Raw genomic sequence first — 26794 nt, 5'->3', positions numbered from 1 at the left:
GATTTGCTACAACACTAAGTGTAGACAAACACACACACGCACGCAAAAGGCCACCGGAACGGGGAAGGTGGTAAATTAATTAAATATTTCTTCATCTAAATCCCGAAGCCTCGGCCGCCATCGCCCTGCCCGAAAAACAGGACGTTTTAATTAAACGAATTGACACTTTCGTAATTAATTTCTGCTCGCACTTTACAAACTTCACTCGCGGGCTCCGGGGTCGGGTAGGGGGTGAGCGAAGCAACTGGAAAGCTTCTTACAAGGCCGGAAAAGTACACGGCAAGCGCTGGGAAAAGTGTGGTTCCGCCCGGTCGGGTTGTCAGTGTTCATCAGTGCTGAGGTTAAATCCGTTGTCACCACCACCGCCAACGCTCGGCGGTGGCTTTTCGAACGAAGCAGGCTTTGGTTTGCCCATAGAAAGCTTAGAAAAAAGACGGTGCGAAAGATTTTCCTCTTTATCTTGCAATGGCGAGAGTAAGGATAACGACAATAGCCTGAGCCTGTGCGCTGTGTTGGCGTTGGAAGATAATCAAGTAAATGTAAATTTTATTTCATACGAGCGAAATGGGACCGTTGTGTGGGGGACATTAACGCGATGCCGCGGCATACTAGGAAGGGGGCATGTTTGTTGTCAACAGCGGGTTTGGTTTGGCTCCGAGTGTGGCTCGGCTGTTTGATTAATGAAAGCGGCGGGAAGTGTTTTGCGCCGTCAACCGGGCTGTCGAAGCCGAATGGATGGCAGTAAATTAAATGACAGCCTATAATCATCAATCTGGTGTAACGATGCGAGATGCAATGAAGTGGATAGAAAGTGTAGAAAGAACACGGTGTGTGAAAAATTGAAATCAGCTAATGAAACAGCAGTAACATATTGCCTTCGCGGGTTTCGGTTTAATGGGGCAAGGTAAGAAACTGATGTGTTTTTTGCAAGCTTTAAAATTGAACAAGTGCTTTGATTGATAATGTGGTAAGTGTTATGTTTTATTTTTTGTTACTTTTTAACTCTTAACACAGCTTGAGGCTACAAGTATCCAGTTAAAGCTGTTTTTCGTGCATTTTAAAATTCATTGCATTTTAGCACCAAGCAATGTGTTGGCAGCAGAGGCTGATTTATCCATCTCGAGGCCTTACACGAGGAGATGACAAGGGATCCCTAAACGTCTCCTAAAATGTATGTAGAGTAAAATGTATAAACATCCAAGCACAGATTCATTCCAAGCGGTTTCCTCTTATAGGAATATTCGCCTCGGGATGGCAGTGCAACTGTTTTCTTTTGCACGTAATTTTTCTATTAATATATATTATATTTTCGTATGTTTGAGAACATGTCGTTATTGATTCGATATTTAATTATTTGAATTTAAGCTTGGAAAATAAACAACATGAATATATCCTTTTAAATCAATGTGAGAATTCATAACATTTATTTGGAGGTTTGCTAAATTTATATATGGCTTTTTTTTATTCTGGAGGGACATACATGGCTTTTGATGTTAAAAAAATCCGTTTTTTAATATTTTCCTTCTTTTTCTACGATTTTTGGGCGTTGCTCAGACTTTTTGGATCACTTGTATCGATTTCCAATGGGATGATTCCAATGAAGCTTGGACAGGATCCAACAACATATGAAAAACGGTGAATAAACAGTGAGCCGAACCCAAAATCTCATTGGAACTTTTGTATCTTTTTTTAAGCACAAATAAGAATAACAGAATGTGAAATTTTTGCATCCTAAATTTAAATTACTCTTCTGTTTTGCTTGACCGAAAACATGAATAAAGACCAATACAAAAGCCAGCAACAAAATGTAAATTCTTAGTCACAAGACTCCCCTACCTCAGTGTGTGTTTGACAGATATTTTCCTATCAGAATATGCCGTGTCTGTACGCGGCAAATTCCATTCTCCTTTTTCCAATCGATCGAAAACCGGAGCAATTACGCTCAAACCAAACTGCGAAAACCACACCCCACGTTTAATTTAAATTAACAGCGTCCACCATCAAACGACAAAATGCGAAAACCCAACCGCCAATAATGACTCAATAAAAGTCTGGGGTCAGCCTCCCGTAGAGAGCCTCCAAAGAGCCTCCGCCGCAGCCCGAACAATGAACAGAACAGAACGTCCCTAATCAGCCCCGGTCTCGCCACGGCCTCAAACAATGAAAGGATTAGGTGGCGCGTAATTAAATCGGCACAGCAAATTAAAACTTTCCCCACGTGCCTACGGGCAGAAAACGGGGCGAGTGATAAAAAAAGTAAGAATTCAAGCACCGAAAAAACCCTCCCATCCACGGGAAGCTTTCTCCTGCTACAGCCAGGAACTCGTGCGACGACAACCATGAAACTAATTACCCGAAGGAGCCTTGTTGTGTCGTCGGAGCGTCGCAAACGCTCCGGTGAAGCACTTGGTTGGGCCCAAAATAGGGAACGTTTTACGATACCGGGTTGGAGTAGTTTTTAGCCGAAGGACGAACCACGGAAACCACTCAAAGCTCATTGCACTTCAACGCTTCCGTGTCGTGTCTTTAGCGAGAAGAAAGCGTCTTACTTTCTTGTCCAGTTTTATTGCATCTGGCTTGCTTTTGAGTCGAGCAAAAAAGGACAAACCATTTACTTCTGACTGTATTTAAGGCGATGGATGCATTGCTTGATTTGACCCGAGCTTGGGCCCTTTTTTAGGGCCTCCACAGCGTTGGAAGGAAGTCAACAAAAACCAGTCGCGGGTCAGCAAGTCAAATCCATTAGGGAAAAGGGTTTCAGGGCCCGGAGACTGCACAAATTCCTTTGTCTGAGCTTGGGGTTTTGCGAACTGTCCCTTAAAATGTTTACACTTTTAATGCATTCCAAGCGTCCCTTGTCTGCATTGTTGTGCCAAAGGCAAACCTCATTTACTATGCCCCGGCGCACCCGGAAAGCCTCGAGGACGCAGAAAAATGTACACCACAAAAAGGGATAATTATCTCGCATTACATAAACAACTACGGCCCACGGAGTGGACGCTTTTTCGCCAAGTTAACTGGGTGGAAAAATTGGCATTCCGTGCGGGTTCCACCATCCGGGTGAACGTGAAAGTTCGCGCGCAATAATGGGACGAGTTTTGGCGTGGCAAAGCGCGACTTTTGCTGGCTCGCTCGCGTAACCAACCGGCACGCGCGGCAAAATGGCAACAAGCTACGCAAACAGACGTGGCTGTGGGCTCGAAATTCCGGGCCGTTGGTGAACAAATTTAACTTTCCCCTTTCCCCTGGAGATGAAAAGTTTGTCTACACACGGCGGTACAGGTCTATTTCTTTTGCATATAAAAACGAAACGAGAGATTGAGGAAAGGAGTTAAGCCCCACGACCACAGGAAGACAAATTTCCCGATCGACAAATAAACCCAATCACTGCCCCCTTGGGGGCGGGAGAGATTTTCTTAGAGATAATCCGCATCCCTTCCCGGAACGGTGCGATCGATGGCTTTCCCGGCACGAAAGGGAAGGAAGTTGGGTTGTTTTCCTTTTTTCCTGCTGGCCGTAGGGGAGAAAATATGGAAATCAGAAACGATTTGTCATTTTGCATCGTGCATTATGTGGGGACTATCCGAGTTGAGCCCTTTTCGCTGTGCCCATGGCCATGCGTGTCGTGTGTCGTTTTTGTGCGGACAGCCCGGCCGATCCTTGAGCCACCAGCACCAGCCAGTCTGGTGCCCACGGGGCGCGTTATTGAATATTGAAGGAAAATATTAATCATCTTCCGCAAACAGACGCAGGGCGGCAGTGTGTGCATGTATGTGTCAGGAGGTTGTAAATCTTTGGGGCGGAACTAGAGCAACGAGATAGTGCAGAAAAGTATGGAACACATTGGCCATATTGTGTGCTGGATTAGACGGTGGGTCGTGAAAGAAAAAAAGTCGGACCGCTTGGAATAACAAATCACGTGTCTTTTGTTAAGCCTTTCGAGCCAAAAGGACCCGAGATGGATGACCCGTTAGCAATTTAAAAGAGTTCAGATATAACGTACAATAAAATAACTATTGAGCTATTATTCTTATCGCAAAAAGCACTGCCCGCTGCAGTATGCAAAAGGGCCCTTTCGCTTCACAGCCACCTGCCTTAAGCAATGGCCGAAGCAACACTTCACGCTGCAGCTCTCTGCAAAAAGGAAAACGAATCCTCTGTAGACAAAGGGCGAATTTTTTGTCCGTGAAATATGTTTCCTTAGACGCGTCCGAGCCCATCCAGCTCGTACAATCGGACGTCCGGTCCGGCACGTGATACCGGAAAGCATCTTCGTCGAGTGCTGTGCAAACACCGAGCACCTCGGAGCCGCTGCTGAGAGGGCAATTTGTGACAAGTGCGACAGACGGAAACCCAACATAACCGGACACGAGCACACACAGAAACACACACACACACACACACACCTTCAGGCAAGCAGTGTTTGCTGTGGGGCAGGCGCTAGCCGGATTGGGTCTTGCTGGTGCTGCACGAAAGGGCTTCGAATCAAAGGAATGACAAAACTGTGACAAAAGTGAAGGAAACATAGCTTCGCAGCTTGCTCTCGGAGTGGACGGGAACGTCTCGTGACTGCAAGCGGGTCGGTTTTGCTGTATGTGTTTGATGTTTTATTTCATTTTCTGGTTCTTCTATGGCAGTGGAAGGGCGAATGTTGTCTGTGAAAAGAATAGCTTTGGAGGCAGCGAGAGATAGCTCTGCTTTTTTATACTTCAAATAATGTTAGAAGTAACTTCTCAAATCACGAGTTTTTTTCACTTCTCTTTAAATTGTAGTAAAATTTAATTGAGCCGTTGAGATACTAATTTACTTCGTATCTTATTGTCATTGCCGAAAGGAGCCGAAGATTTACTCACATATTAAAAATGTGCCTGTATATAGGTCCTCAAGTTTAGTATGAGAACGAAACTAAAGAGTCAAGAAGACTTACTCTTAAGGAAATCCAAGAAACGTTACATGAACATTCGATTAACTGTATTCAAAGTTCGTTTAATTTACGCTCGTTTGTTCAATTAGAGGCTAATAAAAAATGCTGTGGTCCTGGGATTGAGCTATTGTTAGATGGTAAGGTCGTCGTCAATCCAAAGCGAATCAGTGTTTTAATGCAACCAGAGTTAATGTTAAATAATTACGTTTATCCCACACCTTATTGTTTATAATTATTAGAGACTTTTATCAAGATGTACGAGCATCAAAAGAATTCTTCTCTTCTAGTAAAACGACCGCGACTGTGTCCCAGTATGCTTAATTTTAATATGCCATGAACAACTATACTTCCACCCAATAATTGATAATGAATGACGGTTTGTCCAACTTATCTACCAAGTTGTATAAAATATACAGCTTTTCCAACAGCATTACCCCTTAATAAGGTATTGTTTCGTTTTGGAGGAGCTGAAGAGAAGCTATCTGCTTGATGATATCAAATATTCTTCAATCTTTTCCAAGGAAAACAGACAAGTACAAGCCGATTCCTGAAATTGTTTCCAGCAAGCTGTTGAGAACCGTTCCAAGAAACAAACCGAATCAAAAGCAGACAGGCACGTGTCGACTCAAAATTTGAAACATTTAAATGAATGAATCCTAGGATAGACTTGGAGTTTTCAACTTCAAAATTCTATGAAATATAATCTTAACCTATCATATCATCTCGATAACCACTTCAAAACCCATCGCATCGTTAAGTAAGCAGCGGAATTGGATAAATAATCAATATTCTAACATCACATAAACAAGCAATGCAAATGAACGAATTATGATTTCCAATGCAAAACAAATACAAACACATCAGGCAGTTCAGGCACGGCAGCATCACAACCCCAGGGCACGTAAAACATAGTTACACATTACGGATAGCAACTAGTTGCTCGCTCCTATCTCTCTGTCTCTCTCTCTCTCTCTCTCTCTCCCTCTCTCTCTCTCTCTCTCACGTAACATTCGCAACAAAAATAATCACAATGTTTCATTCCATCCGTGAATCAACTTATTTTCAACTACAGAATAAATTGAGCGATGGTGTGCTGCACACAGGACGACGGGCCCAGGCCCAGGCAGGCTGCATGCAAATGCGTTACGCTCCCCCGCCCACTCACCGCACACACCGGCGCGACTCAATGCCATCTTGCCAGCTTGTTCGAATGCAAACCCGGACACTCCTGTGTGTGCACCCCAGCGTACCCAACACGTGCAATGTTTCCTGTTTCGTTAAACCTCACACCGTTTCCGCTTCGTGCGACGGAAATTGTGGCAAAAAGTGTAGTAAAAAACACACACATACACATAACAACTGCCGTCTAGCTTTCCATATTCATGAGAACCGCCACGGAACGTCGACCCATGTTCCGTGCGCGCAGTTCAATAATTTATTGACAGCACTACTACTACTACTGCTGTGGACGGAAGAGGAAATGTGACCCCTGTCAGTGGGTAAACAAAGTTAACAGACTGTGCTCGGTTGCAATTGAGCTACTTACTTCCGCGAACCGGCCACCTCCTCCACGATGCAGCGATTCCTTCGCCACCGGCAGGGCGCTATCGTCCAGTAGCTGGAGGCTGCACTGCGGGCCCATCCTTCCTCCGGGTACAGCAGGACCTGTGACGAGTGTTTAAGATTCACATCAGATACGGCGCATTAGCCTGGATTAGCGCGCGAGACGTCGATGGGTAATGGACACAGGGAAAAAGAAACAAAGAACGAAAAGAACTACCCCAACAACTTTACACACTAAATGATTCGTACAGATTTAATGAAGATTTAGCAAAGCGAGAGGACAAATGGAAAATTTCGACCCTTGGTAGGTTGCTGGGTTGTTAATCCGGACCAGATTCCGGTGATAATGACGATACGTTGGGTAAAGTGAATTAGATCGTCCGGCGTTAGGTTGGGAACGCTTTCGGAACCAACGCTTTGGTCCCATCTATGGGTGACACAGCAAGATTTTATCGTGTTAATGAAATTAAATGGGAGTGTGGAAGAACAAACAAACAAAAAAAAACCGGGGATGTAAAAGAAGATTAACACAGTAATACACTTTCGGGGCGTTAATTAATTGATAAACTTCGGCAAGATTCTTTTTACGCTCTAGAGTTCTCAGATGAAACAGTATGAGTTTAATAAACAAATGAAACCAAATTTTAGGAAGCTTTAAATGAACATCAAACTTTAAGCCCGTGCACACAAAACCCTACACCTACCTTGTTCGGGTAGCCGTTGTATCGGAGCAGCTTCTTGCAGCACTTGCCACGGCTCTCGAAGTAGATTTCGGACGGCGGTCGGGCCGGTGCCCGGTTGAGCACGCAGCAACCGACATGGGTGGGTGAGGCCGGTGGGTGAAAGAACGCCGACGCGAACGTTCGGTCGCTACCCTTGTCGATGGTGGCGATGTTGGATGCCTTAAAGTCCATCATCAACATCGGGATGGATGCTGAAACAGAAACCAAAAAACATGTAAAAGCAAACATTAACAAAATGGTGAAGCTGGTACAAAATTATAAGAAAACATTCAATATAAGAACGGTTGCAATAGATTAAATAAGCTGGTGGCAGGTTTTTTGTTTGTCCTTTTTTGTTCTCTTTTCCTGATGCACACATATGGCTGGTAAAAATTGCATAGATTATCCTCATGTAACCATGCTGTACATCGCACACCAACACTACTACCCACACGGGAGTTGACTCTGCCCGGCCAGTGGACGGTAACATGTGGTGCTGCAAAGGAAGACAGCCCACGAAAAGCACACACACACACACCCACACACATGCGCTCTCAAACATGGCTGTGGCAAAGATAATTTAAATAAGTGATGTCCTGGCAGTGCTGCACATGTTTGCTCACTATGGTGTGTTGTCTTGTTTCTCATTACTTGTGGGAGGCGAGCTGTCGAGCGAAGGTTTGAAAGTTCACGAGCAGTGGGTTGGAAGACGATTTGCCAGGATATTATCATATATTTAAAGAGCGGTTTCTCTGATAGAACAAAGTGGAGTATTTGAAACTTTTTGGGAAAGTTTGTGAAATAAATATTTAAGTTGAGATTTATTTAAAAAAACATCTAAATCTTCTGTAAATACCAATGAATTAGGCCGAAAGAACTCCATTAGAGCTAAAGCCTCTCTAACATATTCCAATAACAATGCAGATCTTACTTTGTGAATCATGTTATTGTATAATTTTAATTTGTTTTAATGGATGATGTTCAGAAGATGATATCACGTGTCGTTTTACTTAATTTCTTTTTTTTTTTTTCAATTTATTGTATCAATAATAATTATCATTCTTTAGCGTGTAACATTTCAGAATTATTTTCCTGAGTGTTGGATTTTGAGTTTATATACATGGAATATACAGTATTTAATATTTCGAAAATGCATTCAAATAGAAACCACATATAGAAACTAAACTAAGAAACTAAACCGTAGGATGTAGATAAAACTACTTGACTAATTTGAACTGAATGAAACGAACTGCTCGAACTACACGAATGAACTTTGCAATGAATTGTGTAATGAACAATGGGAGAAACGAATACACAGTTGTAAACAGACCGGCGATTAAGGTGCACTCTTCTTTTCAAATTTATACCAAGCTAATATCACAATCCAGCACTTTAGTGAATATATTTCACACTGACTTTTTTAAACTTCAAATGACATTTAATGATACGTTATATTTTGTTCTAAGTACCTGTTTACACAATATCTGCAAAAAGAAATCACCGATTAATGTGGCAATGAGTTTATTATTCAATTCTAAACAGGAAAATAAACGCAATGAAAACCAGCTCAACGTGTTGTAATATGGCTCCACTTGGGCAGCAATACTGCATCTAGGCAGTAAATAAATGACTCTCACCATCATGTTAAAGCCTTTCTCCAGATGAAAGCTTCCATGCAACTACAAACATCGTGTAAGTAATCAGTATGAATAGATCTCTGTAAGTTACCAGAAGATGAACCTCTCTTTCAACTTAAAGAACAATTTTATTCACGACAGAAGAAAAACGATTAACAAATGCGGAGCTGTCGCCCAGCCAGACAGATATTATGATTTAATTACCATAATTATACGCCATTACATATCCCAATGAAGCCCTTTGCATCCATCAGAACGTTCTCGCACCAGCAGCAACGACATCAGCAGCAAATGAAGTGATAATGATGAATGCATTAGCCTTGCTCCGCAACGACCCACAAGAGCATGGGAGCAAAATTGGCTGGTAAATAATTATCAGTCATTTGTCATTAGCGTCGCAAGCGGGACTGCGACTCGACAAAGAAGTGGTTGACAGTGGTCGTGAGACAGCGGGGTCTTATTTAAGCGGTTGCAGCCTGAGGTTGCAAATTGTTCTTATCGTTTGAGTTGCGCTGGAGTTAGTGGCGTAGTAGATTAAAGAGATTGTGGAAATGAAAGCGGGGCAACGGGTTGATCTTACCGTTTTTAGATTTCAATTAAAAATTGGATGTTAATCAAAACGCATTCTCGGAATGACTTTTATCTGCCTTTTCCAAATCTAATTGAAGTTGAATTGAGCTTAAGACGATGGCTTTGAAAGGCAAAAGAGGAAAAATGCTTCTCACTGCTTGAAAGCAGGAATAGAAAATTATTAAGAACCGCCAATTTAAACATACAACGGGGAACAACCCAACCATTTCAATTTCAATAAACACTCCAACGGTTGATTGGAACGTAAAAGCAAACCGAGAAGCATACCATGGGTACACCAAAAAAAAAAAACACACACAAGTCAGCACAAGATCGCACTGGCTAGAATGTACCTGAGCTACCTGATAGAACCAAATGCAAAGAAGTAAATGCAAAAGGTTCGTGCAAAAGACAAGAGCGAAAGCGAAAGAGCACTTCCGCCATCGCATTGGGCGTTCGTTGGCTCGATGTCGTTTCTATTTGGTTCGGCTTTTGCGTTAACGAAGATTTTAATTAAAATTTTCTTTGCACCTTCGCACGAGTGCAAATTTGTGGTGAGGAGAACCTTAAAAAAGGAGAAAAGCCGTACTCAGCCGAGTTAAAGTGGAAATTAAACAGATTGCATAAGCATACAAGTGTAAGAAAAAACGCAAGCAACACTGTTGAATGACATTTAATTGAAAACTTGATTGTACAATTTAAATATTTTACGCTTTTTCAAACCATTTTTTGGTGTTTTATGTAGAAAACAAAAAGAATATAAAAAGATTTTCTAGAATTTAAGCTCCAATTTGCAAAGGACGAAGTGCTTGACGCTCATGCTGTTTTTCACAGTACAGCTGCTCTTCGTAAAGAACTACTTTGCGTAACTGGTTTCGGTTTGGTTCTTTCTTTAGGAACGACTCCCCTCGCCCCCTCTCTCTCTCCCCCTCTACCACCTTCCAACTGTACTGGTACTGAAAGCATAACCCTTCCCAACCAAACAAACGGCTTAATCGAAAAAGTTCACCCTGAAAGAATCTGCAAACCAGGCAAAAGGCAAACTCCGAGAAGAAAGCTAGCTAGCCTCATCCCTGCCCGCGCCAAAAAACCGACCAGGAAACCAACCATTGCACCAGTCAACAGTTCGAACTCTCGTTTAGTTCAGGAAGCTCAAACTCATCCTCGTTTAAGGGTCAAAGCAGAGCCCGCTAGTTGTCTGTATGTAAATGCTGTATGTGTTGGTCGATGTGTGTGAGTGTGTTGGTCTATCTGTGTGCTCCCAACCTCAATACGACCTCATCCCAAAACCGTAACAAGGAGCAACTTTCAGCCTACAGGCGGTGGGATCGGCTTTAAGTATCTTCCAGTTGAAATGAAACGAAAAGCAACCGAATGTTCGCTTTTGCCGCTCTGCTTTGTACACGGTGCTCTACTTGCTTTTTGGTGCGCTGGCTCTGCTCTGTGTTCCCGAGAAACCTTGGAACTAGTTGTGGCCTCCGACATTGTATACCAGCATCCTTCCCCCTCCGAGTGGTCAACGTACTATAATGCTTTGCTTTCGCTTCAGCAGCTGGTCCGCAGCGTTGGGAGTGGTTTCTCGGCAGCAGATGGATTGACTTTTAAGCTTTTCTCCGCTTCAGCTGTTGGGCAAACAAGTGGGGCAAAAACCGACCGACGGAGTCTCTGGTTCGGTGTTTCATTTCCTAACTTTCGTGCAAGCCGATTTTGCACTTCGGTTCCAAAAATAGACTGTGCAAAGCCATACGGAATAGGGGCGGCGACGAGAAGCTAAGGGGTATTTGAGGGTAAAACTTGTTTAAAAGTGAGTCTGCACGCTTTTGGGCTTTGTTAGGGAAGGCCGCTACTGTAAATGTAACCATTTTTACATTGAGGTTGAAATCTACTCTGATTCCTATTGGATTTTGAAGGTAAGAAGCATATGACTTTTGTACCCAGTCTTTAACCACATGTTATATCGGTGCATTTATTGGAGTAAGTAACTCTTAAAAAATCTATTTAGAATGGTAATTAATTTAGCTGAATAAATCAAATTTTATACATTTTTACATCTTAATGTTTTTCGATATAAGTTTATCATGAAACTCGATTTTGAAACGGTAACAAAATTGCATTTCAATAAGAAGTAAAAGAATAAAGACAATACTTTGCAATTCAAACACTAATAGAGAACCAAAACATAGCCTTGCAGCAACTTTAGGAACATTTATAAACTCCAAAGCAAACAAGTCATCGGTAAGTAAACCCCAATTCCGGAAAAAACTATCGTTAAGCTAGACTTCAAGCTCTCCTCCTTGACAAATCGCACCCTACAAGTCTACAATCAATCGATGAACCATTTAATCCTCGGTGAAGACTTTCCAACGATCCAGCGATATCTTTAAACAGCACACCTTCATCAGCAATCAGCCCTTCCCCAACGATGGCCCCAATGGATATAAACCCGACGTCATCATTAATATTGTTTAATGTGTTGTTCTCGCCGGACGGCTTCCGTCTGCCATCGTACGGGATCGCTAGCGTCTAGATTACAAAGTCTCCACACACAAACACACGCACACACACGGCAGCCTGCAGTTTCCTCCCTGCAACATAGACACATGAATTATGACCGACAGATCAGCTATTATTTTCCATCACATGTCTTCATCGTGACAATGCTTTCACACCACACCGCCGCTAGATGCGCATCGTTCCTGTGTGCTTGGTGAGATAATTTATAACGGCCGGCAAACGGGCGGCGGCGTGCGGTAGAGGCGTAGATGGTTAGGTGCGTGTAAATGACTGCGAGCGACTACGATGAAACATCCTGTAGGCACATCTTAATGCATGTGTATGTTCGCTACCGGGTCGATAAATTTCACCCTGTGCAAACTCATAACCGACGAAGCGTTGGTTCGATTGTTCACCGTAACGTTCGTTTCCATCGACCGGATCGCGCGTTGTCCATGGAGAGAGCTTACGGTGTAATAAACACGTGATGTATTAAGGTACAAAATTACGCTGTAATATGTTGAACAATAGACGAAACGAACGGAGGTATTATTGTGCTGGAAGTGAGCGAGAATGATATTCTTTAATATACGAAAAATATTTACTATAACAACAAAGTTAAGCTGTGAGCTTCCTGCTGCGCTAGACCTAGTCAGGCGTGTAGTCTTCCGAACATAAATTCAATTTGCCAAGCCTAATTGATTTTACTGGAGCATCGCACTGTACCCCAGCAACGACCGGAAGTGGCTTGGAACCCAACCCAACCCTCCTACGCGTTATAATTGACTTACGTAGCAAAAATACCTTCTCATCGACAAAATTAGCTGACAAGGCCCCGACTTGCGCAAAGTTGATCCACCAAGCCCGGTGGCCTTCTGGCACAAAACTTCATCCCGAGCTGGAAGCGTTGAGTATATTTTCCATGTAGCTGTAGCTTTCCTTCCCTTCCCATCAACTCATCGTAGTACATGGGGGGACGGGGTCGTCCTGTTGTCGATAATAGCCGATAAGCGACCTCAGCCTCAGTGGTCTCAGCCGCCTGACGAAGGTTCGATCGCCTGCGGTTTTTGCGTAAAACTTTTGCGACACAAAATCTTATGCTTCGTTCGTATGGTGAAGGGAGACGGGTGCGCACATGGCAGCAGGAAAATCTTCATCCGATGTCGCTTATAGGGGCAAGTAATATCCGATTTGGTGGGGGGGGGGGCTGTTAGTTGAGGTAACTTTTTGCGCTGGACAGTGAAATAATTTCCGGACCTTGGTGGGGTTTATGGGGCAAGAGGATGAAGGTTTTGGATGTGGGATGTATAAATATTGATCGATTTGCGGAATGAATCAAATCGCCAATTAGGGTAGTTTGAGGGTTGCCTTTGGAGTTGAGCTTTAATCGGGCAGTTCTAGTTGTGGTTGAAGGTTTGTGGGATTTGGTTGTTGTGAGATTATTGCCAGATTTAACTAGCAAAGTGTAGTTCCAGTTGAAGGTTAATGTTGTTGAGGTTTAATAGGCTAAAACATTTCTGAAGTTCAAGTCATTCATTGTCAAGGATTTGAAGCATGCAAGACATCCTGATGTACAACCGTTTGTTAAGAAGCTTTCGTCAACAAAAGCACTGCTTAGCTATACATGTCATTAGCGCTTGTAGTTATATAGCCTTCGACATTTTCTTTTATATAAGGGCAGATTGCAGTTTACTTCTAGTGTGGAGCTTTAAGCGGGTAGCTCTCATTGTAGCTAAAGGTTTGTGGGAATTGAATGTTGTGAAATCATTTCCAGAATAAACTCTCAAAGTTTAATACGAATTTGCGAGTGTTTGTTGTTGAAATTATTAGTTTAAACTATTCCAAGATTCAAAGATTCCAAGAAGGATTTGAAACCTACAAGACATAGGCTGATACAGGGTGTAGTATGAGTATACGTCCTACTTTTGTCGATGTTCAACCATTTGTATCGATCTGGATGGCTGACATGCATATATGTGAAGTTCTAGCCTATCTCTAGATCAGCGATCAACGCTCGCGATCCGCATGCGGAACTTTCATTTGAAGATGGCGGCTCTTAACTATTCATATTCCCCCTCATTGAACTTTCACAAATTTATACTCATGGTGTAGCTATTTGCCTCTTCACATGTAACTCTACGAACATGTTTGTAGAAATTATTTCTTTTGGTCGCAAAGTTTGCTGACCACTGCTCTGGGAGTTCAAAATTAAGGAATGGCTTTGGCCGTTTGAGAAAAAGTGTCCTACGGTGTTTTATCTCAATATCGAAAAACAGATTTTAAAATGCATTTTAATAGCATGAATCTAGGCCAGTGCATCCAAACCTGTTTCAAGAAGTTTCAAAGTAACTAATGTTGTCGAAGTTGAGTAGTACACTGTGCAGTACATGCCCAATAGGTTTTTAAACAATTTCCCTTTTTTAATCCACAGTTGTATGAAACTCTGGGAAAGCATTATTGTCCTTCGGTCGAAGAAACACATTATTTTTGAACCTGTATAATAGCCACCTTTCACACCAACTTCATACATCTCAGGGAACTATTGCAGGTTGGTAATAGCCGCAAAAAAAAGGAATGTCATGCTGGCAATTGCTGCACTACACCGGAAAAGGTTCACCAGCAAGGAAATGGATGCAACCAAAACGATAACGTTGAAAATAATTGCCTCACTCGTGGATTTTTCTGTGAGTGTGTTTGTAATGTCAAACGATTGCACAGGGATTGAAGTTGACCAGTAGACCACCATCACCCATTTTCCCATTTTGGAACACAACGCAGCAATATACCAGCCAAAGCCAATGGGAAAGTCACCAGATTTAAAAATAACATATTACAGCTATCCTGTTCGCGCTGTGCGCACGGGACGCAGGACGTGCGCGGAGAACCCGCACTGTAGTGAGGTGTTCTATTTTTATGGAGCTTTCATCGAGGGCGAGAGAAGTTTACTTTCGTTCGCTCGTTTCGCAATCGTTCAAACAGCTGAAAGTAATCTGGTGTGGAAGAATATTGACTTTACGCTTCGGTTGGTGTGCCGGTTCGGTCAGTCACACTTTGAAGCAACGTATGAAACTCACCGGGAAGCATCGTGAGAAGGTCACAAATTGTGGCACACTTGCAAGAACGAGGGACAATTTATCCACCTATCACGTTTAATCGTTTTTATTGCAGTCCGTATTTGTCAGCAGAAGGTAAAGTTTAAAGCACCAGCTGTTGAAGTTGAGTTAAAGGGAGTGGCACAAAAAGGGGTTCAATGCATCTTGAAGAAGCGCAAAATATTTAAAACAGATATGATGTTAAACGCTGCTAAAGGATGTGCCAGGTTACACGAGGAATAAATGTCCAAAAGCGGCCCTAATGACTCTTATGTTTCAACTAGACACCTGATGTTATTCGGGTAAATTGGGCCCCTTTTATGCAACGGACATAAGCTCTCCATCAGTGCATCCATGTCCGAACGAACTTCCAGCAAACTGCTGCCCCAAACGACCCCAATGTTATCGGGTGTCCAGTTACAGCGATACCAACTATGTACACTCGACAAAAAGTTCTTTGTGTGCCAGTGCGGCCGGTTTATCTCGCGTTGACTCCTACTGGTCGGACTGGTCGACATGTCAGCGCCGCGTGACAGCCGGTGCTTTCGGAACCCCCGGTGCCAGCGGGCGCTGGAAGCTAATGCTCGATGTACATCGGACCACCACCCAATGCCAGCATCAATGTCTCCTGTTTCCCTGGAAGGCTGTGAACCGTCCGCTGTGTGTTGTGCTCAAGGGCGCTACATCCACCGGACATCCCTTAATCAAATTATTCATTATCATTTGCTTGCGGGTTCGCTTTCAACGGTCATATCGTTCTGATGACGGGCTATGGCCCAGGTGACGCTGTTTCGGCTGGGAAACAACACGAATGGTGCACACCTTGCTACATTCATCCACCATATCCTACCCCCCAACATCATTGTGCAAAGAAATGGACGATCTCCTATCCGGAGGATATTCGTGTGGGTAAAGGGCAGACACCATTATAAAGCCGTCCATGGAAACCAAACTCAACCCACTGCACACAGTGGCGGAGTATGAAAGGTTCTAATTGCTGGCAAAACAGGACATTCCACCGGTTACTGGGACGAAAGGAAAGCTGAAAGCGTCCGAAAGCGAGCGAGTTGGTTGTGTTCACCGGTGATAAGCTGTCCCACCGACCGGTGGGAGCAGTGAGTTGATTCCACTGAGAGTAGTCGGAAGGTTGTGGGACACTGCGCAAGCCGCACGAATGCAGTTTGCTCCCGAGGGTCCTTTTAAAACATCGTTGGGGATGGGTAAAATTTGATTTGTGCCCGTTATCCGGTGCCGTGTGAATGGAGTGCCGCGTGGGAGGCAACGTCTGTGGTCCTTTACATGATCATTACTAGCGTCACTGTTATGAGATGTTGTCAACGTGGCCCATTACAAAAGCGCTATCTCTCGAGCACGCTTCAAGTGGGATATGTGTGTGTGTTTGTGTTTTGTGAGGTTAGTATTATGACGGGATGCAACTAAACTGAAAGAGATTTGAGTTCGTTTTAGAAGAGAAAAGGGATACGACCATTCGCATTCTTTGAAGCATGAACCTTTCTTACACTTTTTTTTATTTAGTTCATTTGAGTAGAAACGCTTAATGTTTCATGTAGTAGTTCATACTTAAGAATGTGGAAGTCATAGGTACTACTATAAGATGAAATGTTTCAACACATAGATATCAACAGATAGGCTAAACTAAACATATTATACATCTTATCCAAGCGCATTTATGTAGTTTTTCGTTAACAACTTTATTTCAATCTTTATTTCACCATTCTCGGGTCAAAGGTCAGCAACGGCAACTGAGTATGAAAGCTTAGTTGCGCGCTAAACCTGTCATGGTACATCGTGAGAAAGCAGTGCATCTGAAAGAACCTGTCACGATGGAGGAAGCTGGGTCTTTTGTCGCACCTTTACAGTGCCAGTACTCACACTTGCGCCTCTGAGACTCTGTCTATATCTGACGTAACCCTCCTTAGCCGCTTTTGAGAGGAAGCTGCGTAGAAAAATGTTTGTCCTAGTATACCAAAATGCTGGCCATCCGCAAAGGCAGAGTGGGAGTGAAAGACACATGTAGCAGAGCATCATGACATGAAAGCATTAAGTCCGGGATAATGGATCGGCAAACGAAAGGCATGACCATACACGGTTGGTTCCGAATGCTCTTGTAGTCCTTTTTGAATTGTTACCCTGTTCATCTTTTACTCTACTAAAAAGTGTAACTTTCTTAAGAAAGTATCCGCTTATAATAGCTCAAAGTTGGGTTCAAAATGCTTGACATAAAATTGTTTCACCAGTATTCAATATTCAATATTTGTACCTTAAATTCTCACTTGGTAAAGCTCAGGTTACAGCTCCAGTAAAATTGAACGTGAAATTTGGTGTTTTTGTGCTATATATCATTAAATATTAATCAAAAAATGGCTTATTGTACAAATATTTTGATGAACATTGAATGAACATTGTTTCACTCAAGCTCTCATTTGACCTTAAGGTAGAGTTTGGTTCCATGTTTTTGAAGCAAATTTTTGTTACTCAAAAAAGCGTCCACCTCCTCTTCGTACAAATAAACGCCCTCGCACCAGTCCCACATGTGAACGAGTGTCACGCAACATTAATCGTTTTACCCATCGGCCACATTGAATCGAAATCATTTCCATTGCACATAATTTCATTTCTTTCGAATCGAATTCGAACGAGCAATCGAACCGAGCCAAAATAACATTTCAGAACATTGAATTATTTCTTCGTTCCTCGGTAACGCGAGCGTTTCGAAACATGGATTCACTCGATGTTGGCAAATGTAATTTGTTGGCCGATTGGAATTTAACATTAAAAAAAAGTGGCTTTGCAGTCGAAACAGCTGCGATAAAAAAAAAACTCCTATTTCAGGCAGCACAAGTTATCGCCTTTATCAACCTATCGCCCTTTAAAGGATCGTTCGCTTCCTCGCTCTCCCTAACAGGGTGCCGTCGACAGCCATCCGTAGCTAGCTAAAGGTGAACTGTTTGTGTCACAGCAAGGGATGGGACAGAAAAGCGACAGCTAACAGTGACACGATTACAACGGTGCGGTAAATACCGGCGCGGTGGATAAATGGGGAATCGGGGGAAGCAAAGTTCGACAGACGGACGGAGACAGACCCGATCCGACCATTGCCTACTGTTGGTTGGAAATTTCGTCCCGACCGCCCCGGACGAGCTGGATTTAGCTCACCAAAAAGTGAAATAACACTGGCATGAATCTTCTCGGAAAGCAAGGCAAAACAAGCCGCCTACCTTTGGCAAGCGAACTTGATACACGGTCAAATACGGTCGGGGAAAATGGGTAGACGTCCGGCGAAGCACAGGTCGGTGTTGGTTTCCTATCGAAGGAAATCTAATTTTAAATTTCGTCCCACTGGAATCGGCCCGCCAAATGGATAGAATCTTGTCTGTTTGTATGTGTATGTGTGTGTGTGTGTGTGTGTGTGTGTGGGGGGGGGGGCGGGTACTTTTGCTCCTTGTCACACGCCAGTAGATGAGGCGCATGGTTTGCGTTTCTCTTTCGCAAGCGCATCGTCATCGTTCGGGGAAGGATTTCGCCAGGTTTCTGGCACGTTTATAAATAGCGAAACAAAGCCACCTTCATGATGATGTTTTTGCATCGCTTTTCTTTTCGTGCTTTTTTTCTCTTGTCTACCTTTCTTTTTTTGCTGTGTGTTGAAACTCCCATTCCGGACAACTTTCCCGGTGGATTACATTCATTTTCTGTTAATAAAAGTCTCCCATTTTGGAGGCGGTATATTTGTATCCTCTCCCTGTCTCCCTCTGTCTCGTTGTCGTTTTATGCTTCACTGTCTTCTCCTATTCCATCAGATGTGATCTTGGGCGGCAAAGCGAAGAATAAATAAACTCAACATTCAGAGTTGTTTTGTTGCTGCTGCCAAGCTCATCCCATGCTATCGGAAGCCCTAAGTAAACGGAACAGTGCTCTGCTAACGAAACGGCTCCGTTTTCCCATGCAAAAACAACAGCAAAAGCTAGAATTTCACTAATCTAAATTCCTTTCCAAAATTACGCCCCAGTACGGTGAGCAGTGTAAAAACAAAACGAAAAAACAAAGCGCACAGCCCGTGAAACCGTGAAGGTGATCGTGTGCGTTGAAGCGCCCGGAATCCTTCGCGTATCCAAAGTAGGTCTGCAGTGAAACCGACAAACTTTTTTTTGCTACCTCGCCAGCATTCCCACACACCTCCGGCTTTTTTTTTCGGGTGGGGAAGTTGGGGCGTGCTGGAATTTGGGATGAATTGACTGAACTTTGTGCATTTTTTTTGTGTGTGTAAGTAAGCACAGGACAGTTTGCTGGACCTTGAAGCGGATACAGCTTCTTTTTTGTTTCTTCTATTTTCCCTTTATTTAGTTACCCCTCAAGGAAGATTAAGCAAAAGGTGAAGATCAAGAAATATGACCTGCACCCGGTCGAAACCTTTTGGAAGGTTGGAAGAGAAACGATGCCCTCCCGATGGACTAGCCGGCAGGGAAGAGGATCATAAAGTTCAGCAAAAAAAGAAGAAGTGTCAAACGGAAATGGCAAGCTGTCAAAACGAATTTTCAGGGCACCTTTTTAAACATTAACAGTGGAAACAATAAACTGTATGACAGGTGGGCGTTTAAACTTTTTACGTTTTTTAAAGGATCTTCATCCATGGAATGAAAATATGTTGATGGAATAATTATCTCGTGAATCTTCGTTAAAGTGTTAATTTTTTAGAAAATAAAATAAAGATCTTCTTCTTCTTTGGCTCAACAACCGATGCCGGTCAAGGCCTGCCAACACACTTGTGGGGTTGGCTTTCAGTGACTTATTGATTTCCCCCCATAGAAGGATAGTCAGTCCTACGTATGGCGGCACGGTCTATTTGGGGCTTGAACCCATGACGGGCATGTTGTTCAGTCGTACGAGTTGACGACTGTACCATGAGACCGGCTAAAATAAAGATACTTAACTTTAATTATAACATTGGTCTCATTTCTCTTTAAAATGCACCCAGTTTGTAGAGCTTATTCATCTATTTTTATATTCTAAATATTATATCTATATATTTCAATATTTTTATATATTTATTTGCTTGATTTTCATCATATGTGTAAATCCAAATTTAAATATAATAAAATTCACTCAAACAGTTTTATTTTCATTGTTTCATAATAGAGACAAAAATGCAATTTTCAAAATGAAAATTATTTCATTGATTAAATAAAACTTTGATTTCAATTGTCATTCAAAAGTTGTATCCAGATTAATTTCAAACTATTTGTGAAAATTAAATATATTTAATAAAATCAAAGAGAGAAATGTCTATTTTCAACACGAGTAATTCCAATAGTAATACTAGTTTGCTACATCAATTTAGATTATGCTTCACGCAGGTCGTTGTTAACCAAACAAACCAATAGAACCTTACCTTCAAATCAATCCAACCTCCCGCCGCATTCAAACGCAGGTGAAACTTCTACTATCTAGGCCGTTTCTGTTTGCTTGGAGTTTGTCAACATTATAGCATTTTTTTCCAACCACTCTCAAAATAACGTTTTCCACTACACTTCACCTGTGTCGCTTCATAAACTCATGCTTGTGGTTTATTTTTCACTTGGCACTATTGGTGCTTTATTTAAAGAGAAGGAAAACCGGAAACATTCTTCAAGAGCTCAAACAATTTAAGCCGCATTTGCAGTACGCAAAACACTCAACAACGCATCCCAACAAACCCCGTGCCGGAAGTAATGTTACACCGCCAGCTCAACCGCTCTTTGCGCCTGAATGTAGGCTACACGCTGCTGCCCTTCCGTTAGTTGGTGGAGATTTTCATAAAACTTTTCCCCCAACTTTTATGTTTATCCACCACACTAGCGTACGAATGTTAAATTCAACTCACACAAACATACACACACACACACATATATGCTGAAATGCACACCAATACACACTTGTTAAAGTACTAACGTTACCGAGATTCATGGAAAACTTTATCCCGCCGCACCCGTAAACTTCAACCGAACAGAGGGAATTGATATGCTACCGGCATTTCCCTAACTCCAAACGCGGGACGAGCACATGCAGCGCGCATATACACACACACACAACGTCACAACTGCTGCTGCAACACTACCACACCCACAAAGGGCACCAATACGTGCAGCGTTCGCGTTCCCTGTGGCCTGCTTTGATGAGCAAACAGCGGTGCGTACGATGCAAACATCGCAGGAAAGGACCGCACACAGAAGAGACACCAAAGCAAAGGGAACATTTAACGCGAAGGGTGGAAAACTCACAACCCTAGGAATGGTGACGTGGGCGCATCGTGCAGAAAAGGGGAAGATGGCAAAAGTGCGCGGGAAAGAAAATCAACCGATGAAAACAAATACTCGCGCGCGCCCGGTACACGAAAAACCGTGCGCACGTGTGTTTGTGGCGAAGAAAAAGGGAGTGTTGCGAAAGACCCTTCCCGGTCGAACTCCCGCTTATCTCACCCACTACGAAGAGGGTGAAGGTGTTTTTTTATGTTGTTATTTTACAATATTTTGGTCCCCTGCTTGTTCGCCTAGCGCGGCTCAAGATGGTCCGATAAAAAGACGTTAGCGGCAGCTGTGCTCGTTTCCTTCCCGGAGGGAGATTCGCGTAACGCTAGACAACGCGGCTAACGGTTGGTTGGGGAATTCGCAGAGCTACCTTCATCACTTCTGTCCCGATATTGTCCCGATATCGACACTGCAGTGGCCCAGATAAGGTTAGGCAGCTGCTTCGGCTGCTGCGGATACGAATCCGGAATGATTTATGGTACGCTCAGCCATCCCAACCCCAGGCCGGAGTACGCTGATACGTATGCTGATTTTCTCCGAAAATCAGAATTCCATTCCGGTGCAGCTGTGTTGTGTGAAAAATGAAAGCCAGCCCTCCGCGGCGTTCTTTGTTGAAGCGCGCGAACCCGTGAATGGGGAAACGATCCACTTCACCACACACACTCACACACACTGTTGCAAGTTGTGGGAGCCTATTCAACTGTATCGTCAGAAAGAAAGTAAGGAAACCCCTTTTTTGTTGTCTGCTGTAAATTTTTACCCAACTGCTGAATATGACCGTCGCCGGATGCAACGCTTTTCTTCTACGGGGAAATGGTGAAAACGGTCCCAGTTTCGAATTCCCCGAATCATAACTCCGACAGGCGAAAGGATTACAACCACCACCGGAAAACCCACTGGACGCTGGACTACGCTGCCATGTCTGCATCCCTTGGAACGCACACCAACACAGCATCCTTTACCGTGGGGAGGCATATCTTTTACGTTGACCGTACCACACAGAACACAATGTCAGGTCCTGTTTTGCCCCGCTGTTCGATGTCTATTTTTGGTGCCTATCTTCCTAGTTCCCTTACTCACACACACAGACACACTCGCTTGCCACCCTTCGCCACAAAACTTACTGCACACTGGCACATTGAATGCCGACACCCCGGTTACGCACGCCACACCGAAAATGCGCCACGAGCGGGAACACACCGACCGAACCGACTGGCTTACGTTCTACCGGACAACTGATGGCACGAGCCACACGATGGTGCCTGTTCTCGCCAAGGATGGTGCCGAACCGTGCGCCGTGCCGAAGCCGTGGGATTCTAAGTGGGGAAGTAAAAGGGAACCGAGCGCGTGCCAGCAGCAGCCGCCAGCGAGGCTGTCAGTTTGAATGAAGTGAGTTTTGTTCGCCTTTTTTTGGTGCTGTGTGTAAGGGTGTTTGTTGTTTCTAATTTTGGGCGCATGCGCTGTCCGCTGTGGACGTAACATTCCCCTACAAACGTATTACATTACGTGTCTGCTTACTATGAGTGTTGTGGCGGTTTCGGACGTTGAAAGAAGCGACGCACTGCCTTCCTTGTGAAGGATTCTTTCCTTTGCGCCTAAAGTTATGCACGGTGAATACAATTCTAAACAGTGAGGCCTTTAAAAGCGAAAGATCCTTTCAATAATTGAAGAAAAAAAGCAAATCAAATGAGTTATTTTTTTTGTTTTCTTCACATAAAATTGTCCTTGGAGGCCGATAGAATGTACAGAATTCAGAACTGCTTTTCTTCAATGACTTGACTCACACTCCAACAGCACAGTCAAGCATTATTATGACTTTTAAACGATTATTTTCATTGCTTCATTGCAGTCCCCTTTTGCTGAGCTCGGCCTCGGCCACTTCAAGAATGTCCTATCCAGAAGCTATTATGGTCTTATGCCGCTTTGAAGCCGTCGTGAGCAACCGAACGGCCATGGGGACGGCTATGACGTGACCTTTAGTTCAGCGAATGCTGGCACATGCTTGTGCCAAACCCTCGGCAAGGGATTAAATATGGATTGGTAGGAAAGTGGGTTCGTGTAACAAAGCGTTTTCATTTCCCTCTTGGGTCAGAATGGCATGACGGAATGTAGGGATACGATAACAAAAAAAGGATAACAACGTAGAATGAAAACTATAGAAAATGACAGTTATTGGATTTTCGTAAAAACAAATCAATTTGATATTATACAGTGTTAGTGGCTAACTTTAACGAACTGTATTGAATTTTCGTTTTTGTTTTAGATGTTTTTCTCAAGCATGTGTTTGAACTAACTTTAGGATCATAAAACCATTCACCACCAAGATTATCAACATCCTTTTCTACTTTCGTACCAGGGTCGTCTATTCCAACAACACACATCACTCTCGATCGATTCGAGCACTCTCAACACCGTCCGACCTCGAACGCCGCCATCCGAAAAACATGAAACAACCGCGTAAAGTGCGTAGAAGGGCGACACTTTTGGCGTCCCTTTTAGGCGTACGTAGTGTTTGGTCGGGCCTCGCGGTATGAAATTTCACGCTGCCTGGCGCGAGAGGGGCGCGCGCACGGTTGTGACGCTATAATAATAAACCGCAATCAGCATAAATCTTGTAACGTCACCGTAACTCTTGATGGTGTCGTTGTGGCCGCCAGTCACTCCTTTTTGTCGGCCTTTTCTTCCCCCTCTCCCCCTCCAAGCAGGCATCCCTGGACTCCCTGGAGAGTTGTTTGTGAAGATGAAATCCTTCGTCTTGCTGGTCTGCCTGGGGCAGGCCTCACGCCCGAGCACAATCATCAAACGAAAAGGTATTAGAAGATGGTCGAATAGGACGGCGGTAGCGTACCGCTTGCCACGCGAGTTTGGCGAGCGAAAGTCGAACTCGAATGAAGAATAAATAAATATTAATCCAGTAATCTAATCAAACCACGCAATAAGCTGACCGGTTTGATCGATGGTTTCAGCAAATCGAACTGCGCTGATAGGATTGCGGATTATGAGTTATGGGGCGGCGAGCACGAGGTGAACGTGGCGTACTCGGCACGCGTGTTCTGTACGCACTGGGCCCGAGCTAATCACGTTACCACCCGCTGGGAAGGGAAACGACCCGGGAGACAAGGCGAACGTTCTGGAGGAGGAAAACGCGATGAAGTTTATTTGATTGGATTGTTACTCGGGGGGGCATTGGTGATGCTGAATCCTCACACGGTTCGAACGAATTATCTTTACCCATGAAATGAAACAGAGTTGTTAGAATCGAAGCAATGTTACGTGCTGTTTGTAATGAAATGAACCGATCATCTGTCATGGTTTGGTGTGGTTTATTGATTTTGCTTCAACTGAACTGGTACGGTTGCTCCTTTCGTGCATACATGGTCTTTCTGCGTAACATAATACCTTTTTGCCGAATAATAGAGTTATTGTGTGGTGTTTTGCGTATCAGAATAAATTCGGAATGCAAAACATTAGGCCCGCATCCTTATAAAAACATGTAAATCTTTCCTGTAAATATTCTGTTATTATTTTTAACAACAGGCATGTAATAAGTTGAGCACATCTAAACTTGCACTGAGTACTTTTGAATTAAATTGACCTCAGACGATAGATGTAATAATTGTATTACACTACAAAAAGGCCTAAATTTTTAGTAGTAAATATACTTACGTAGAATTGTGAAGTTTAAAGTCGACTCTTATGTATTCCACAGTTATCATTTGGCTAAAGCGGATACAGAATTGTTAATGTATGCTCCAAATATGGCATCTTTTGTATGAAATAGTGTGGTTTTATAGATTATAGTGATTTAGTATTTGACGTAATAAAGAAACACCCAACCAAAAATCATTGTACTATGTTAGAAAATTGTGATATTTTTGATGGTGCAGTTGAAATAACTTGTCAGAGGTAGTTTGTCAGGTTTAAAAAACGTAATTTTGAATTATAAGAACAGGAATATTTCAGGACGCTACGAACATTTGAGACAACTAGACGCCATGCTGGGTGAATATCCTGTATAAACACACCAAGAAAACTCTTGAAATGATCCTCAAGGACAAGAACTAGGTCCCAAATGAACTGGACATGTGTGCAACTGATCATACGGAACCTTTAAATAAGTATTAAGAAAAACTAAAAGAACAGGGCTATTCTATATCACTTGCTGTATAACCTAGACATTGCTCAATCGAATTGCTGTCTGTTCTGGTCGACTCAACATGCTCTGTCTGACCGGCGAAGTGTTGCAATGTTTCTGTGGAGAAACTCAAAGCATTTAACGACCAAAAAGATTACGATCTTATTCATACGTTTTTACGTCCTGTTTAGTTGTATTTTTACACTTCTCCACTCCGATTGCTGGATGATCATTTAAATGTGATTTTGAATCAAGGGTCATGAACATATGAAATTTTCCTTTAAATTATGAATTTAAACATTACAACGAATGTAAACCGATTTGTTGAACGAATTTTATCCCTTTTGGTAGCTGTATTTGGTTTTTTTTTAATTTAAAACTAATCGCATAAATGTAGCGAATTCAACCATTTCCAGAACACTGCCAACTATTCTAGCAATGAAAGAAACCATCCCTAAAAGTACACGCTCGAGCGCTCCGGCCCATCTTACGGCACAAGTTAAATTTAATGAATTTATTACCCAATAAAAGGGTCATCTTTCCTCTACGATCTATGCTACGGTTCCGTTCTGCTCCATCCAAACATTCCCATTTCTGAATCTCAAATTGGAAAGGGGCGGGAGGACTTTGTCTATTTTACCCTTATCAAACTTGAAGACACTCTGACCTTCGGTGCCAGTTTGTTGTCTAGCAATTTTCAACCGAGGCACAGAAAAAGGTAAGGACAATTTCAAGAAGGAAGTATCCAAACAAACCTCACTTGGTTCTGTTTACCATTTTCCCTCCCGCGTTGTATGCCGTCTTCAACGCTTCGAGAATCAGCTCCATGTGTATCCCTGTGTTGGTGTGCACGAAGCTTTAGATAAATTTACATTTGAATAAGTTATGCTCATGCATTGCCCGTTGCCAGTGTTTCTGCGTAAACACCCGTGTCTGCGCTGCACTGTTTCGCATTTTTCTCCACTCCAAACGTTGCGCAGCCTTTTGGATGTGTTTTTTTTCCCAAGAACGGACGAGAGGAGTCCTTTTCCCCCACACTGGAATGCTATTGGAGATGTAGAAAAATAGCGGCAGTGAAGAAAAAAAATGGTCACTACTACACACATGTCCATGCGACAGTGTACAGGGTCTTCGCTTCTTCAACATTTCATACACGGCTCATGTATCCGGGCTCGTCCAAACCGTCTCCCGACGAATTGCAGCTTGGCTGCACCAAAGTGGATCTGCTTTGTCGCCAATCTTCTCTGCAGCTAACGTTTCTGTTTTTTCTTTCTGCATCCTCCATTCTAGCAGCATTATTTTCTAAACCATTTTCTTCGCTATGTGCTTCTTCAATACATTTTTCACATTGCACAT

At 43.1% G+C, this 26794-nt stretch overlaps 1 protein-coding gene across 3 annotated transcripts in view; it reads right to left on the bottom strand.

Moving 5' to 3' along the window:
- The window catches only part of LOC121599496, a 32214-nt gene extending 9603 nt beyond the window's left edge, over nt 1–22611 (bottom strand). Inside the window, exons 1-4 of one of the 3 annotated variants that reach the window (XM_041927343.1) lie at nt 22384–22608; nt 20409–20609; nt 7192–7421; nt 6471–6589 (exon numbers count right to left, since the gene is read on the bottom strand). In XM_041927343.1, coding sequence (XP_041783277.1) covers nt 6471–6589; nt 7192–7410 — 338 coding nt within the window. In that variant the 5' untranslated portion in view covers nt 7411–7421; nt 20409–20609; nt 22384–22608. Of the gene's footprint in view, nt 1–6470; nt 6590–7191; nt 7422–20408; nt 20610–22383 lie in introns of all 3 variants that reach the window. The other 2 variants (XM_041927342.1, XM_041927344.1) reach the window with 2 other exon arrangements.
- Between the last annotated feature and the right edge of the window lie 4183 nt (nt 22612–26794).

Source organism: Anopheles merus, chromosome 3L (genome assembly GCF_017562075.2).
Source record: "Anopheles merus strain MAF chromosome 3L, AmerM5.1, whole genome shotgun sequence".
In the NCBI taxonomy this organism is placed as follows: Eukaryota; Metazoa; Arthropoda; class Insecta; order Diptera; family Culicidae; genus Anopheles; species Anopheles merus.
The sequence above is the reverse complement of the archived record's forward strand: the minus strand, read 5'-3'. Positions and strand labels throughout refer to the sequence as shown.